At 45.5% G+C, this 15,642-nt stretch overlaps 6 protein-coding genes across 6 annotated transcripts; 3 read left to right on the forward strand and 3 right to left on the reverse strand.

The window, feature by feature from the left end:
• Positions 1-373: 373 nt before the first annotated feature.
• On the reverse strand, positions 374-3,532 carry CCR75_001672 (uncharacterized protein; the record flags this gene model as incomplete). Its single annotated transcript, XM_067959773.1, has 3 exons — positions 374-3,139; positions 3,209-3,311; positions 3,471-3,532. 3 exons carry the CDS (start codon positions 3,530-3,532, stop codon positions 704-706), a joined length of 2,601 nt encoding a protein of 866 aa, XP_067819784.1. The 3' UTR covers positions 374-703.
• A 592-nt stretch (positions 3,533-4,124) lies between these two features.
• CCR75_001671 (uncharacterized protein) lies at positions 4,125-5,337 on the forward strand (the record flags this gene model as incomplete). The annotated part of the gene is made up of 3 exons (XM_067959772.1): positions 4,125-4,689; positions 4,763-4,981; positions 5,054-5,337. 3 exons carry the CDS (start codon positions 4,125-4,127, stop codon positions 5,335-5,337), a joined length of 1,068 nt encoding a protein of 355 aa, XP_067819785.1.
• Positions 5,338-5,505: 168 nt separating this feature from the next.
• CCR75_001670 (uncharacterized protein) lies at positions 5,506-6,066 on the reverse strand (the record flags this gene model as incomplete). The annotated part of the gene is made up of 3 exons (XM_067959771.1): positions 5,506-5,688; positions 5,750-5,851; positions 5,932-6,066. 3 exons carry the CDS (start codon positions 6,064-6,066, stop codon positions 5,506-5,508), a joined length of 420 nt encoding a protein of 139 aa, XP_067819786.1.
• An 876-nt stretch (positions 6,067-6,942) lies between these two features.
• CCR75_001669 (uncharacterized protein) lies at positions 6,943-9,889 on the reverse strand (the record flags this gene model as incomplete). Its single annotated transcript, XM_067959770.1, has 3 exons — positions 6,943-7,587; positions 7,914-9,757; positions 9,817-9,889. 3 exons carry the CDS (start codon positions 9,887-9,889, stop codon positions 6,943-6,945), a joined length of 2,562 nt encoding a protein of 853 aa, XP_067819654.1.
• Positions 9,890-10,881: 992 nt separating this feature from the next.
• CCR75_001668 (uncharacterized protein) lies at positions 10,882-11,088 on the forward strand (the record flags this gene model as incomplete). Its single annotated transcript, XM_067959769.1, has 1 exon — positions 10,882-11,088. The coding sequence occupies one exon, from the start codon at positions 10,882-10,884 to the stop codon at positions 11,086-11,088; it is 207 nt and encodes a 68-aa protein (XP_067819653.1).
• Positions 11,089-11,105: 17 nt separating this feature from the next.
• Positions 11,106-11,357, forward strand: CCR75_001667 (uncharacterized protein; the record flags this gene model as incomplete). The annotated part of the gene is made up of 1 exon (XM_067959768.1): positions 11,106-11,357. One exon carries the CDS (start codon positions 11,106-11,108, stop codon positions 11,355-11,357), a length of 252 nt encoding a protein of 83 aa, XP_067819662.1.
• Positions 11,358-15,642: the final 4,285 nt, after the last annotated feature.

Consider the following 15,642-nt stretch of genomic DNA (forward strand, 5'->3'; position numbering starts at 1 on the left):
AGACAAGAATAGAATTCAAGCTCGCGACTGGAGAGTACGTCTAGTAGTAGTCAACTCCATAAGTTTGTCGAAACCCAATAACCACGAGCTTTAAACTGCTCAATCTCACCATGTTAGTATTGCTTGATGGCGAAAACTCGCTTGGTTTCAATCACCTTTGTGCTCATTTACACTTTATGATCATGATGAAGTCACTTTTAAAATTCAACATATATTTTTCCTTTCTCATTTTCACAAAACATTAATATGAATGATTTACGTAGTTAACATGCATTTACATAAAAATGCGTTAAATCGCCTTGCTGTCATTATATTTTTCAGCTTTACCAGTTTCTTCATAATTCTTTCAAGGTAAAAATTTGGACTCACCTCGTGGCATCTTAACCATATTCTTTGTTTTTGCTTATTTAAAGCTTAGCTTTCATTTAAGGATAAAAATATTGTCCGAAATTAAATTGTCGTCGAAATAGGCTAGTTTGACGACGTGGGACTTTAAACTTCGTACTTGAATATTCTGATATGCGCTTACTACTGGCATATGCTTCAGTTATGCAGCGGCAAACAGCTTTGCCTTCTGCCTAAATGTACAATTTCACATCCGTTACACCGTCAGCCGTTCGCAACACTTAACAAAGTTTCTTGTGTGATATCCACGCACAGGATAACCTTGGCCACAAGAGTCTCGCAATGATACCATTGTTTCTTACGAAACCACAAACGACGTATTTAGCTTCGCCCCAATCGTGATCGCAATGCGCGAGAATCGCACTGCACTGCGCTTGAGCACCTCAGGCTTGTGCTTCTCGTAAGCAGCCACAGCAGTCAAGAGCTTCTCCGATGCACCCAATCCAGTCATGTCCGGCACCACAGACTTGAATTTCTCGTCCACATCGTTCAACTTTTCTTCTGCGAAAGGGTCTTCCTTCATTACTTTTGCTTCAGTCTCCGGTACTATCAATTCAGGAGCCTTCGCAGTCAAAACAGCAGCAACGCCGTTCCCACCAAGCGTACCCACGTCGCTTTCGAGTGTACCCGTCGATTCGGTAGACGACGGCATTGTCATGTTCTTCGACTGTTCGTATTCCTCTGCGAGCTTGCACTGTACCAATTGCTGGGAGATTTTGTTAATCATCTGAGCTAATCGCTGGGCTTGGTGTGCAAGTTTCGCTTGATGCGACGGCGTTTTGGCTCGACTTTGAGCCATTATAAGCTCTTGCTGCTGTTCTCGCAACTTGGCATGCTGGATCGTGAGCTGCTGTTTGCGTGCTTCCGGAAGCTTAAACGTTCGATACTGCGCAGGAGTTAATGAAGCCACGGTGTTTGCTGTTCTTGGCGATGATAGCGTCGACAGGTCGTTCGATATAGGTACAGAATTCGACAATGCGCTCATTTCCGTCGCGGATGCAGAAGTGGTTAAAGCTGTTCCTGCTGCGTCGGATGTAGCGTTTATCTGTCGTGGCGGTGGCTTTACTTGTGCTTGTTGTTGTGTGAGTACTTGTTGTCGCTGTTGTTGTAAAAGCGCTTGCTGTGCCTGCAGCTGCTTTTGTTGCTGTTGACGCTGTTGCTCTAGCATCTCTTGCTTCTTGAGCGCAACCGCAGCTGCTTCTTGTTGCAACTTTTTCTGCTGTTCTTCAAACACTTGGCGCTGTGCGTCGGCTTTTTGCTGTTCATGGAGTTGTTGTTGTTGTTCTTGCAACTGCGCCAGACGCTGAGCTTCTTGCGATTTCTTCAGCTGTGCTTGTTGCGCCATCGCGGTCTCAGTCCCACCTGCGGCTCTTGTCTTGTTTTTTAATCGTTCCAAGATCGGCAGCACTTGTTTATGAATGTGCGCTTCGACGCGATCCAAGTCGTTCTTGTTACTGCTCGTGATTTTCAACGGGTCTTGCTGCAAGAGCGCAATAATGCGCTTTAAATTCACGAGAAATGTATTGATGCGCTCCTGCTGTTGATTTGCAGGTTTTTGCTTCACCATGCGCTCGAATTCACGGTAAACAATCACGAGGTCGTCCCAGTACTTGAGCTTCATTTCTTTCAATCGTTCTACGTACGTCTGTGCGCTGTTGCCACTTGTTGCGGCGCTAGTAGTCGCTGTTACGGCCGAGACTGACGCAGTTAAAGCCGGACTTGCACTGGTCGAGAGCGAGTGCTTTAAAGTGTTCTTCCCAAGCACTTGAGACGCGTTCTGAGCACGCTGCATCTCGCGCATGGCTGCCTGTTGCGAGTGAGCCGCCGCGAGTTGATCAGGCTGCACAGCGAGCGGAACAGCTGAAACTTGGGCGTTCGGCATCGTAGAATTCGTGGCCTGCACAGTCGTAGCAGTTGAAAGAGACATGGACGTCGATGCTGCTTGTGGAGTACCCATGAGAGTTGGTCCGTTGGATGTGGGCTTGGCTTGTTGTTGCAACTGAATTTGGTGTTGTTTCTGCATGAGATACTGCTGTTGTTTACGCTGTAATTGCTGCTGTTTGCTCTTGTGTAAATGCTGGAGTCGCGTGCGTGCTAATTGATGCTGTTGCTGCAGCGTCTGGAGCTGCTGACGACGCATGTCGGGCGCAACGCCTTGTTGTTGTTGCTGCTGCGACAATTGCTGCTGTTGGTTCATGTGTTGTTGACGGAGTTGCTGCGTCTCTTGGTTCTGTGTGTGCAAGAGCTGCCGTTGTTGCGCTTGGAATTGCACTTGAATGCGCTGTAACCATTGCTGCGCTTGCTGCTGTGGTGGCGTCGGGATGCTCGTGGCTGTCGTCGTGCCTGCTGTCGTAGACGCGGTGCTCGGAGCATTGAGTCCATCCGTCACGGAGGAGTTCACCGCAGCCGTCGAATTATTACTGAGTCCATTCGATACAGCAGCCATTGCCGCAGCGTTTTGTTGCTGGTGTACTTGAGCCTGTGCTTGCGCATGTGCTTGGACCTGGGCTTGTTGCTGAAAAGTATTCATTGGTGCGCCCTGCTGAAACTGCTGAGCGTTCATTGCTGCGTTCATATTGACCGCATTCATGTTCATATTGAGCGTATTGTTCATCGTACTGGCAGCAGCGTTCATGGGATTCGACGTCATTGTAGCTTGCTGCTGCATGTCGCCTGGGCCAGTCTTTTTCTTTAAACTCATGATCTTGCGCTGCATTTTCATCAAGTACGAGTTCTATAAAGCAGCGAAGAAACAAGTCACGATAAAGCTTCGAGCAACAGAATCATCGTAAAAAAAAGGTACCCGATCGGGGCTGCTTGACCACAGCATTAACTCGAATTTAGCAGCGGATCCCCACACTTTCTGCTTGTCAACCTCGCCAGAGATCCGTGCTAGCTCGTGATACCTATCCAAAATATACGTATCAGTACATGCATTCCTAAGACGGGTTGCGACTCAAATAGAAGGAAAAAGGCTGCAGAGCAAGTCGTTTTTTTGAACGTATGCATTCCGCGGAGCCACTATACCACATCTATACTACTAAAAAGCATGGCAGGAAACGTACATTTCCGTAATCATCTTCTTACGCATATCCTCAGGGATTTCGGATCGCCACTGTCCTTCCATGGTGCTTTAATCGCGTCGCTTCCGAGTCCAAGGTGGCCGTACGAACGCAAGAGTGAATCTGAACTAAACGCGCGTTAGGATTTGTTAAAATAAAGACATTTCTAGCGCTTGCGATTGGTGCGTTCTAATAGCGAATTCCATCTTATCCGACGCAGATTACACCACAATTACTCACAAACCCTGTGGTCAACACCATTTCGATCCGCTCATCGTCCGCTTGTGGAGGCGGACGCGCAACGCAAACTCATGTTTTGCACGCAGCTCAATCCACTGTTTCAATTTAAGTGAGCGTGAAACAGTCGAATTGGGCCTCGCAGTCAAAAAGCAGACACCAAGGCGCAAGAAACGAATCGGAGTCCCCTATTGCGCTCGCAATTGCCTCAAGTCTACTCGCAAGCGTTTCGTGCATCCCTATCTTGATTAAAAGCTCTTAGCATTGGGTTGTGAAGGATCTTGATTGTCCTGTCCGTTCCAGTAGCGTTTTTTACAGATCGAATTACGATCGTCCACTGCAAGTTCGCCTACTTTCTTCTCGCCGCTTACTACAACGCACTGCTTTTGTTCAAATCTCACGTGCGATTGACAATTTGCCATGTCAACAACTGTGATAAAGCGCTCTTGCCATTCACAAATGGCTACACCTGTGGGCTCTACGAAGCCGCGGACTCAGACAGATCTGGAGCTTATGGACGTGAATCTCAACAAACACAAAGTGGAGAATGTTGTTGATAGTAAATGCGACATGACTGCCAATGGAAATCTGAAAGCAGATGAGCTGTTGCTAGCTACCGTCGACGCAACTACTACATGCAATGCTTCGGAGACATCGCGGATCCTCGTGGACCAAGCCAAACGCCGGTTGAAAATTCAAATGCAATTCGTCGAGAATGCACGAAAACGAATAGAAAACGAAACGCATCCAGATATGACGCAAAAAATGCAATTGCTACTTGAAGAGCGCGACCGACTTTTGCGTGTTGCCAAGCAGCGAGGTGACTACTTCGAACACGGCACTTCCGTGATTTTTAACTACGAATGTGATGAAGCGAATGCCGAGTACGAGTTACAATGCGGAAGACTTCGTCAGGATATGCTCGACGAGATCAATCACGAGATGGAGATTCTTCACGACCAGCAAAAAGGTGGCCACACTCATGGTATGTATGGGAAAGTCATGTGTGGTACAAAATCAACATTTTTTTCTAAATTTTAAAATATTGGTATTCTTAGCTCGAGCAACGACACGAAAGACGCGAAGTACCCGAAATAAACCCGAATTGGATTTAAGCTTTGTTCACGACACTGCCCAAAAGATTAAAAAGCGGGCAGGCGGCTACGTGTTTCAACCACTGGAGAATCGATTGGGGCAATTGGAAATTGACCAGGATGTTCGGGAGTTGACAACTAGTTATGAGGCGACGAAGAAGCGGCGAATGGAGTTTGATACTGGTACGTGCTTTGTTTTCTAAGTTGCTAGCAGTACAGTCCTGACAATAAGAGGTATTATCGCCTGCTGTGTAGATCGTGAGGTCACACCTGTGGCAAAATATTACCGGAATAAGTTTTTGTACCGAGACTGGATCTTCCAGGAGGGCGATGAGATTTATGTGTTCAACTACTTAACATCCAGCGAATATGCTGCCGTCATTTGCGGCATTGCATCCACAGAACTCCTCGTAGTCTCTGAAGAAGGCAAATACCACCGCTTAATCGTCATGGATATTCGACAGGGCCATGTCGTACTAACTACGCTGTCATCAGAGCAGACTGCTTCCCGAGAAGATCTTGACGATGCAAGTCCATAGACGCACCGTCAGTGTTTTTGGTGTAATCTTTACCTAAATTCCTGTTTTTTCATCAGTTAAAGTTGCTTATATAACACTTGCTTGAAAATTAAGATAATGAAGCCATTTGATCGTCTAGACGGCTATGCTCGTTTTCTCTATTTGAATCGAAAAAATTCGATACAATTTTTAACTCGATGCTGTTCGCTTGCCAGCGAGATATTGGGCCGCCGTGGCCTGCTTACGCTCATCCTCAGCGTGCTTCTCGGCGTACATCTCAGGCACCTCCAGCCCCACACGACGTGCGGAGGCATTGACGATCTCTTGCCCTGTCAGTCCCTTCTCAACTCCAGCATCCAGAGCCCACAGACACTTGATAGTGCAAAAATATTAGTCAGTTCGTTTCAATCAAATACATATTAACGACACGTACGCGCTGCTCTTCGACACCCTGTAATAGCATTAAATAGTCGCTAGCCTCAGCGCGATATGCACGCATTTTCTCGCGGTCGTTCTCGAATTGTCGGGCTCGGTACTGTTAGACCATGGTCGAAAAATGTACGAGGCAGCATAAAGGATGACGCAAAGATAGAAAAGTATCAGGAGCCACCGCACCTGCGAGAGGAGCTTCTGCGCAAATTTGCAATCTCGTATCGATTCCTGCGATCCGCGCGCACGTGTGACCCGCAACAGCGAGCGCAGAGTCTTAAGAACGTCTGCCTTCGTGCCAATGCGCACACCCCTCGCCATAATGACGTATTGTGTGACACCAAATGAGGTATTCACTCCAGAAGCAAAATGTCTTTATTGCTAGCAATTTAGAGTATAACGCTCAAATCAAGCAGAACAGTGACTGTATTCGAGTATTAATTAAGGATGGCTCTAAACGTTTGGAACTGCTATGACAACGCCTACCAATCATCAAGATGGCGTCTAATTAATCCGGTGCAAGGTACCTCCACAGAAGTGATGATCTGATTGAACCCTGTAAATATTTTATTTCTAATTCTTCTAGATGCTCATGCTTAGCATCTTCATGAATCCAAGAGAATTATAAAGAATGGGTCCGCAGCATCGAGCTCATCAATTGCGTGTCTTTTGAATTACACTACTGCTCACCGATTTGTATAGTTGTATACATTCCTGTTAAGGTTGTAAAATTCGGATAGCTTTACTGCATGAGCTGAAACGCAGCGCTATCACAATTTGCAATCCTGATAGGCATGGGTCGAGCTGCAGAATATTTATGGCGCGACGCTTCAGCTCGACAATACGCAAAATCACGAAGATGACAACGAGCCGCTCGTTCGTTGACGACCAAAGCTAAATGCGCCTAAGTTCGTATGATCTAATTTACTATCCTATTGCGATTTGACTGCAAGACTGCGCAACGCGCTTGCCTCTGTTTATAATAGTTAACGCATCTCAGCAGTGCATAGGCCGTTTGAGAGCACACGGCGCGCATTTATGTAGAAAGTAGCACACGCATGTCATTAAATAGCTTATTATACCCATCCTATATTTTTGTCCGCTTCACTTGCGTATAATGTTTTTAATTCGTGAATTCTTTTCTCTCGGAGCGAATTCAAGTCGACGAGCCTAAACTGTTTTAATGTATTTCGATCATTATACCCTCTGCTTGGTCGTCCCCGACGTAATGTCATTTCCATATATCTGCTGATCTTGCTCCCGTATTTCATCGGGATAACTACTACAAAGCGTAGATCCCCGATAGCTCGACGGTGACGAAGACTGTAACAATGACACGGACAATGCTGTGGTGCTGTCTTGCTCTGAGTCACGAAAAACCCGCAGGTCATCATCCCCTTGGATCGATTCTATGTTCGTTGCATACGAGTCTTCAGCCGTTAGTTGCGTCAAACGACCGAAAATTATCGCTTCATCAGCTCCATGCTGGTATTCATTGACAGAATCTCTGATAATTTCCTCTTCAATTCCAAAAGCCTCATTGTCGTTGTCGTCTTCTAATGCTGCAGATTGATCTGCTCGGTGATCGCTTAAGTCCCAGTCATGCGATCTTCGACTCCTAACGTCGTCTTCAGGATCGTCTCCATCGTTAGACTTCATTGACATATCTTGTTCATCTCGTAGCTGTTCCCTTCGCTGACGCCACGCTTCTTCTTCCGCAGTCGTCACTTCAACGTCATCTTCCTGCTTTTCTAAAAGCTTATTCTCGAGCGACGCGTCCACATGATCTTCAATATCGGGCTCGCTTTTGGAGTACCAGGAACAGCAAGTATTCCCCATGGGCTTCCAATGCAAGAATGTGACAAATAAATATTATATTGGAATGTATAAGTTTGTAAAAGAACTGAACTTAGCCGCCGGATTGTATCCTGCATAAGGCTACTAATTTAATGGCATATGTGTGACGTTGGACTGTGCAAGGAATAGGTGACTTCAAAGCAGTTGTTTTAAGCCAGCGTAACCTTGGCTTTTAAAGCATTTCTGGAGCAGGTGTGGTTTTTTTATCTTGGCCTAAATTATATTTAATAGCATCCGAATATTCTTAAGAAAGGTAATTTCAGCATTCTACATTACGAAAAGTGTTTCAACTTCTTCGTAGGAGAGTCTACATTCTCTTGCTGAAGTTTGGGCTTTCGACTCTTTGGTGGCAGTTTATGCTTCCACAAAGTACAATTGGCCAAGTACTTAGGGCACTTGTCATGGCGGTTCGTGCCGCGGCATTTGTCATTTCCAGTCTTTTCAAATCCTTCGCACCAAGTCCACTGGTAATGATCGCAACTCTTGACCTTGTGGCCTTCAAAACTCGTCGGAACCACGCGCACGACAACTGGAACTACATCTTCCATCAAATGCCTCTCAAGTGCCGTTGAATTAAGCATTTGTCCTTGACTTGCACATAATGCTTGATTCGCTCGTCGTTTCACCTCCGTACAGCGATTGCAAATTTGATATGAATGCATAAAGCGCTCGAGGTCAAGAGCGCCCACAGAATTAATATCCAAAGCCTTGAATATCGTCTCAGCCTCTGAAGTCACTACAATACTGTTCGCTGTATCACTTCCACCCTGTTTCGTCTCGGTGGCACTATTGGTCGGTCCAGCGGATTCCTCTTTAATTTGATGAAAGAGTAAGAGTTGCTGAAACCTTGGCAATGTAAGTACCATTGCTACCGGATCACAAAATTGGTGAAAGATTTGCACGAGCTTAAAATCCGCAATGTCCGGCGTAAATGCCAAACGCATTAATTTGCTAGATGAAGTCGTTGTTGCTGATGCCGAAGCTGCACGTAGAGCAGGTAAATGAGATTTAGAAGGTTGGGCAACTTTCGATTGTTGTAACCGGCCTCCTCGACCATCCTTTGCCCCTCTATAATTACAATTCATCGTATCGAGATCTGTTGTATTTGCCATGGTCATTGACGCGACGAGTTGGCTATTGATACTTTCCGGGACCTGTTGGCAGCTAGGAAAAACAGCTGCGTTCGGCGTAACTTCGCGGTTCAAAAAAAACGGCTGGACCTGTTGACCGTAGCTACCCAAAAACTGGTTGGCAGCATTGGCATAGCCAGAGGGTGAAAAGTAGTCAAAGGGTTCTGGAGAAGTACTAGGGTCTGCCTTTGATACAGCGGCTACATGAGAGATTGACGCTGCGTTGGCAATATCACGAGGAAGAACTGGTGCTCCTGGAGGCATAATTTGCCCTGTAACTACAACCGGAGATGCTGGAGCTGCAGCGTTGCCGTTCGTGGACTCACTATGATCAAGCAGTTGCTGATGAAAATTCTGAGACTCGTCGAAAATCGAGCTGAACATACTAATTACCACGGGAATTTCTTGATCATACATCAAATTTGCCACGTCCGTTGACATCGAGCTCGAGTCAGGATAGCTGTATGGCATTGGATCATCAATTCCGTGCACTGGAGACGGCGCAGCAGAAGTCGTTGTAGTGGGTAAGTTAGACGGTAAATCAATCATGGCAGACAGCTCGGCGTTCGTAAATACTGGCAAATTAAGGTCGTTGTTAATGAGCGCATGCGATTCGACATCGTCGCCTACTTTTCCGTTTTCTGCGTCTTCACTGTCCTCTTTATGCGCTTCATCATGCTGCAGTCCAAACGGCACCCCTTGGGTCTGACTAATGCGGCGCTTGCCTCGCGGAGATGTCGTATATCCTGGCTCATAAATGCATGTTGTAGAAAGAAGAGCAAAATGTGCTGGCAGCGTTGCTGTCGGTATACCATTTACCTTTGCTTCCTCAAACTGCTTCAAATATCCCCCGTCGAGGCTTTGAACAAGATTCGTGTCTAACTTCAGACCACGCTTGTTCACGGATTCTGGCTTCACTTGAATTGAATTGACCTTTTCGGAAATATCTGCTTTCAACACTGGACTTAAAGGTTTCAACTCGGCCATATCAAGGAGTTCGTCATCGTGACTAAGGCGCCATAAATCTGCTAGACATTAAACACTCAGACATTTGAATCCATAAACCCTCAAGCGGTGTTATTACCATCCATTTCCTCATCATTGTTCAAAGTGAAAAGCGTATCGAAATTCATCAGATCTGTAATCTTGTCAAGCATCGTGACTAATTCTATGAGCCTTGAGTGTGAGCTTGTCAGCCGAGGAGTCAGATGGCTTCTGACCTAGACGAAAAGGTCAACGTCTCAGCAAAAGCTATTTCCGGTGAGCACATTCTAAGCAATCTCTCTTGAAATCCAACTATTTTAAGCGCATGGGACATCTATTTTTAGCTAAACTGCCTTTTGGCGTTGGGAATGATCCTATCAAAATGCGCCGATAAATGCGCTGGCTGACACGAAGTAAATTTTTGACTAAGAAAACGTAGTTATGAATGCGCTCAATGAATGAGAAAGGCCTATATCGCTAATGGCTACGGCATGCCAAATTTCCTACTAATTTTAAATTATGTGCAGCAGCATGTTCTGCCTCGGCATGCCTTCGCACTAATAAACTGTTCAAGTGCAGCAGCCTGTTCTGAGCAACATGTGGATTTCCGTTACCCAATACAGAAATCAAAGGCTTTGTTGGGCCCTAGAAGCTTCAGCTGCAAGAGATATTTATAAATCCAAGAAATTATAAATTTTGTAGCGCCTTTTAGGTTCGAATCTCGTTTAGTCCTACCATCAAGTTCGCGCCTGTCGTTACCGCCAATTGGCTTTAACTCGACGATCTTTTAAAAAGAATTTTTCAAAAGCACCATGACTGAAAATGTGAAATGCGTCGTCAACATCATATCGCTTACATTGTTTTTGTTAATTTGGCTTTTTGTTTGAAAGCTTTCCTATTTTGTGTTCATGCACTTCTGTGCATAGGCCTTGTGTGGAACAATAATCTGTTTGAAAATTGTGATGTGGCTTTGATTTGCGTAAAGATAACGCGCAATTAAATATTTCCATCGTTGCAACGTACAGATGCAATTTGTATTTAATGTAATGTACTATAGTTCTTGGTCGCAGTAGCATTTGGTACATGATTAATTTTCCTCAGTCGCTAGAGCGTCACGGACCAAGTATCGTGAAATTCAGGCACCGCTGTCACCATAGAAGCCAACATGGTAGAGTCGGAACAACACGCATCAGATTCATTAAACGTTGTCTGCGAAGGCCGCCGTGTTGTCATGCCGTCAGCCCCGAATAGGAGCACCTCCAGGATCCTTACTTCTAGTACGTTAAAGTTGCTACGGAACGTGAGGCCATCGATTGGTTCAGTCGTGCTCTGTGGGCTGTCGGGGCTTGAGCACAAGCGCTTTATTGTGTGATCTTCGGTCTTGGGAGTATGCGGGATCAGACTGACATCTACTTGCGCCTCGAGAATGCGTTTCTTACGTTTGTGCAAGCGCTGTTGGTTGGCGTTGGCCTTGTGACGATGAAAGTCGCACAGCTTGTGCAGCGTGCCGTCCAGCTTGGTAGCGCGCGGCGCATCACAGAGCTTACTCCGGTACGCGCATTGCATCTCTCGCGGCAGTATCGAGCTTTTGTGGGAAAGCGTCGTGCAAGTCATTTTTTTCGTTCACAGGGCTGCTTTTAACGGAAAATTTTGAGGAATGAAACCCAAGGTGCTCACTCTTCTACGCCACCGAGTCGTACTGTAGTGGATACCGTACTCCCTCTGACAGACAGGTCCCGCCAAGAATCAGAAAAGGCAGCGCTCATCTCTTCGCGAGTCTTGAAGACCGTTGCGGTGTGGCTGCCAAACGTGTGTTGACGATGCGAAAAAGCGAGTAGTACTGTTGATAGTCCCCCTGTTGATGGGCAAAAGAGATTCACTTATGTTCAGTATGGTGACCAGACAGCACTTTGTACAATTTTCTCCTTCTGCATCGCTTCTGCCGGTGCCTTGGCTATACTCTAGCCGACGAGCGTGCGTCAACATGGCTTCAACGCGAATTCCGTGCTCCGAAAGCAGTCACGGCCGTACCGTAAAGACTTTGCACCCAAAGGGTTGCGACCTCAAGCGTCAGATGCCGCTCACGACCGATAGAAATATGGTGCCTAACATACCGCACGTTGTAGCCTTAAATATGGTACACTAGTCTTCATCGTCTGTTGCTAAAATAGCAGTTTTACTAATTATAACCCCTTTTAGTGATGAGAAAGGATACGCTAGCGCATAACATTTGTCACTCCTGTCCGATACAGAATACGTTTGCGAGAAGCCGCAGTCCTAGGACGATCCACTTGCGGTTGTAGACAGAGGATGTCCAATGGTCTTTAGTGGCCTAAGCCGTACAGTCTTGGCTAGCTTAATTTCTTAATTCTTTTCGTTAGATCGTAAAGACTTCAATTATGTGATGTCTATTACAAACGAGAGCTTTCATTTCAATCAAATCGGAGGTCTTAATTTGTTGAACGCTCAAGTATTCATTAATATGTTCAAAGAGAACGCTCAATCTCCAGCAGATGGTCACGTCCGGAGCTAGCGTGGACGCGATTAATGTGGCAATGGCACTAGAGGTGGTCGGCATAACGGCAATGTTTGGAGCGGGTAGATTGATGCAAGCTGGAAACAAATGAGTTACAAACAATAAGTGGAACTTAATTTTACTTTGTCATCGCTACTGCCAAAGAGTCAGCTCCCAGTCGGATGCTTCCAAACACGTGCATTAATTATACTCGAAACATGAAAGGTTCAATAATAACTTACGACCGAAGAAGTAGTGCTAAGGAAAGGATGGTACCGCTCAAAAAGAATATCTTGATTTGGGTGTGCTTAATTAATCCAACTTTGGTGCTACATCTTTAGGGCACGCTCTAATTCTATGCGCGACATCGTACGAGGCGATTTGTAAAGAGCAGAAAATTGTACGCTCTCAAATATGTCGCTTAACGCAAGAACACCGAGATTCGAACAAGCAAAAAAGGCGAAACAGTGTGAGGTTAAAACGGGAAACAGTACTGTAAATACATCAGACCAGGCACAAATCATTATGGTACCTAAAATACTCAGGTGATGAATATTCTGCCAAATTGGAAAAGGTTGTTGTTCCGTTTCAATCCCTACGCTGCCATTGGATGTCGGTCAGCTGCATTGTGCTAATGTTTGACACCATTGGACAGAAATCAATATCGTGGACTCATCCTCCCTCGGCATAAATTACTTTTCTTTAATGCAGGTCAGTGCGAGGACAACAAGGAAATCCTTTTGTAGTACGCCAGCGACTTTCCAGTCATGTGGAAACGCCTCTTTTGAAGGGACCGTTGCCCTTTCTGGAGCTTAAGATATAAAGATGTCCAGGTTTCGCTCTATCTATAAAAATTGTCTGCTTTTACCTAGATTTTATGTTTAATAAATGTGGGCAGCCTTAGCTGATAGGTGCACAATGTGTACGCGCGTTGCCTACGCAATAGCATATACCTTAAAAACCAATATTATTATGATGAACAATTTTTCCGCAAAGAAGCTTATACCTTACCAGCTGCCTTCACGATGCCGTAGACTGCCAACCTGATAAGTACCTCCTCCGGACCGGTGGTTATCTGACTATCCGATAAAGTCCAGACTGCGACCGGATTTTACCAATTCCGCAATTTCATATGTATCTTTATATATTTGTCCAGCTGGGTACGAGACAATGCCACAACGATAGACGAGGCGCTCCTGATGCTACTCAAAAACTTTTTAATATTTTTTATATAGCTCGCTAATCTTATAGCACACCATCAAAAATATCTTTAGTCTATCACATTCAAAAAGAAAGTGGTCGCGAAGGCCCAAAATACAAGCCTTATTTCTAAGTATTAAAGCTTCGCTGTAACGGGGCCCCTTTTGCTAATACTGTAACGGGGTATTTCGTTTCATGAAATTAACATTAAAGGTTTTTATTTAATATATTATCTAAAAGGTAGATAATATTTGGAAAATATTACTTTACATGGTAATATTCGAAAGGCTATCCATTGGTAGATATAGACCATTATATCTACTTTCTCCGCGGTCCAGTCAGCGCTGGACGCGTGCATAGAGAAAGACAGACAAGACTTTTAGTACATGTTTTGTATTAGTTTATAATTAAGTTAGTATTAAGTAGATAGACAAGAAGAGCTTAATCATATTGATACAGCTTTTAAGTAAACCTCTTTAAAGCAAGTGTTTTAAAGAAAAGACTTCCTCTGCACGTACTAGTGTACGTGAAGTGACGTGATGCACCACTCGCACCGAGGCAGCGCGAAGTGGACTTCCACTGATCAGTACAAGTCGTAGTGCCCTTTACACCTGGTAGCACTTTGTAGTCCGTCCAAGGACCACAGTTCCAATAATCTCGAACATGGACATGCTAGATGATAATGGAATTACGCATCACGTTTCGCGTGATAGCTACTCCTTTCTAAGTGACATAGAAAGGTGTGCGGTCGAACAAATGAGTTCGACCGTACGGAATGATGCCATCTTGGCCATCCTGTGTCGTCCCGAAACCTTAAAGATTGACATCCCTAAGTATAGGGGAGTCAAAGAATACCCCCTCTTAAGATGGTTTGTCGAGTTGGACGATGCCATAAGGGCTCGTCACATCGTCGACGAGCAAATGCAAGTCGCATTTGCTCAGTCAAATTTGGCAGGTCGTGCCAAAACTTGGGCACTAGGCCTTAGTTGCGCGACCCATATGTCTTTAACTCATTAGAGGCTTTTAAAAGCCCGGCTCCAACAGACGTTTAAACCGCCTAGGGATGGATTCAGAGCTCGATCGGAGCTTACAAACTCAAGCAAGGCAAGCGTGATGTTCACGCTTATGCACATGTGACTCTTAGCGATTTGTGTTACAAACAACCCATTTCATGAAGACACGTTGATTACAGTGTTGATGCAAGGTTTTACAGATAGTCCCGTAAAGACCCACCTGTTCCGTTTGGAACTGGATACGCTTGAAGAAGCAGTATCCGTTGCGGAACAGGAGGACTTTATCTTGAGACAGGCTCAAGTTAGTTCGTCATCATATCGTCCTCCAAGACGACATGAACGAGGAGGTCCAGAACCTATGGACCTCTCTTATGTCTGAAGCGAGAAATTCACTTTTCGAACAACAAGCGATAGCAGAAATGCCATCGCTGCCAAAAATTGGGACACTACGCTCATGAGTGTAGTGCCCCACGTCTAGCACCATAAGGTACTGCCAGTGACTATGGACCGAATACCAGAAAGGGCAACTGTCGCGGGTCCGACGTTGTTGCAAAATCACAACAGCTAGGCGGACCGCCAAAAAACGGTTGGGGTCAGTAGGGGCGCAACGCCCTACTGATCCAGCAACCTCAAGAAAAGTTGAAATCTCTTGACTAAAGTTGCTCCAGGCACACAATCATAATCTGTCTCTGCACCTGGTGATGAGGGATACCTCTGCACCTGGTGATGAGGGATACCTCATCACCTTGAAGTTGAAAGTGACAAATGATTTGTCACTCAGAGCCCTAGTGGACTGCGGAGCGTCGAAAAACTTTATTCGTCGCCAGTCGCTAGAGGATCGTTGGCTCAAATATGTTGAGCGCGACATCCCTCCAACGAGGATGACGGTGCGTCTAGCGACAGGCGCATCGATAACAGTAATGAAACGCGTAGTGAAATTTCACTACACGTTAAGAGATTTACAGTATGATGATGATTTCATCGTACTGGATTTGGATGACAAATTTGATGTCATCCTAGGTTTACCTTGGCTCAGAAAATACGAGCCAAGGATCAGCTGGCAGCATCGATCCGTAAAGATGCCTGCCACTTGTTCATCAGATGGCCATCTGATGAACGTCTTGGAGCGTCCACAAGCGTGTGGATGTACTACGAGTGAGTGCGATGGCCTCACTTGTGGTACGGTCGTTAGTACAAC

The sequence above is a fragment of the Bremia lactucae genome, linkage group LG18 (assembly GCF_004359215.1).
Source record: "Bremia lactucae strain SF5 linkage group LG18, whole genome shotgun sequence".
Taxonomy (NCBI): domain Eukaryota; phylum Oomycota; class Peronosporomycetes; order Peronosporales; family Peronosporaceae; genus Bremia; species Bremia lactucae.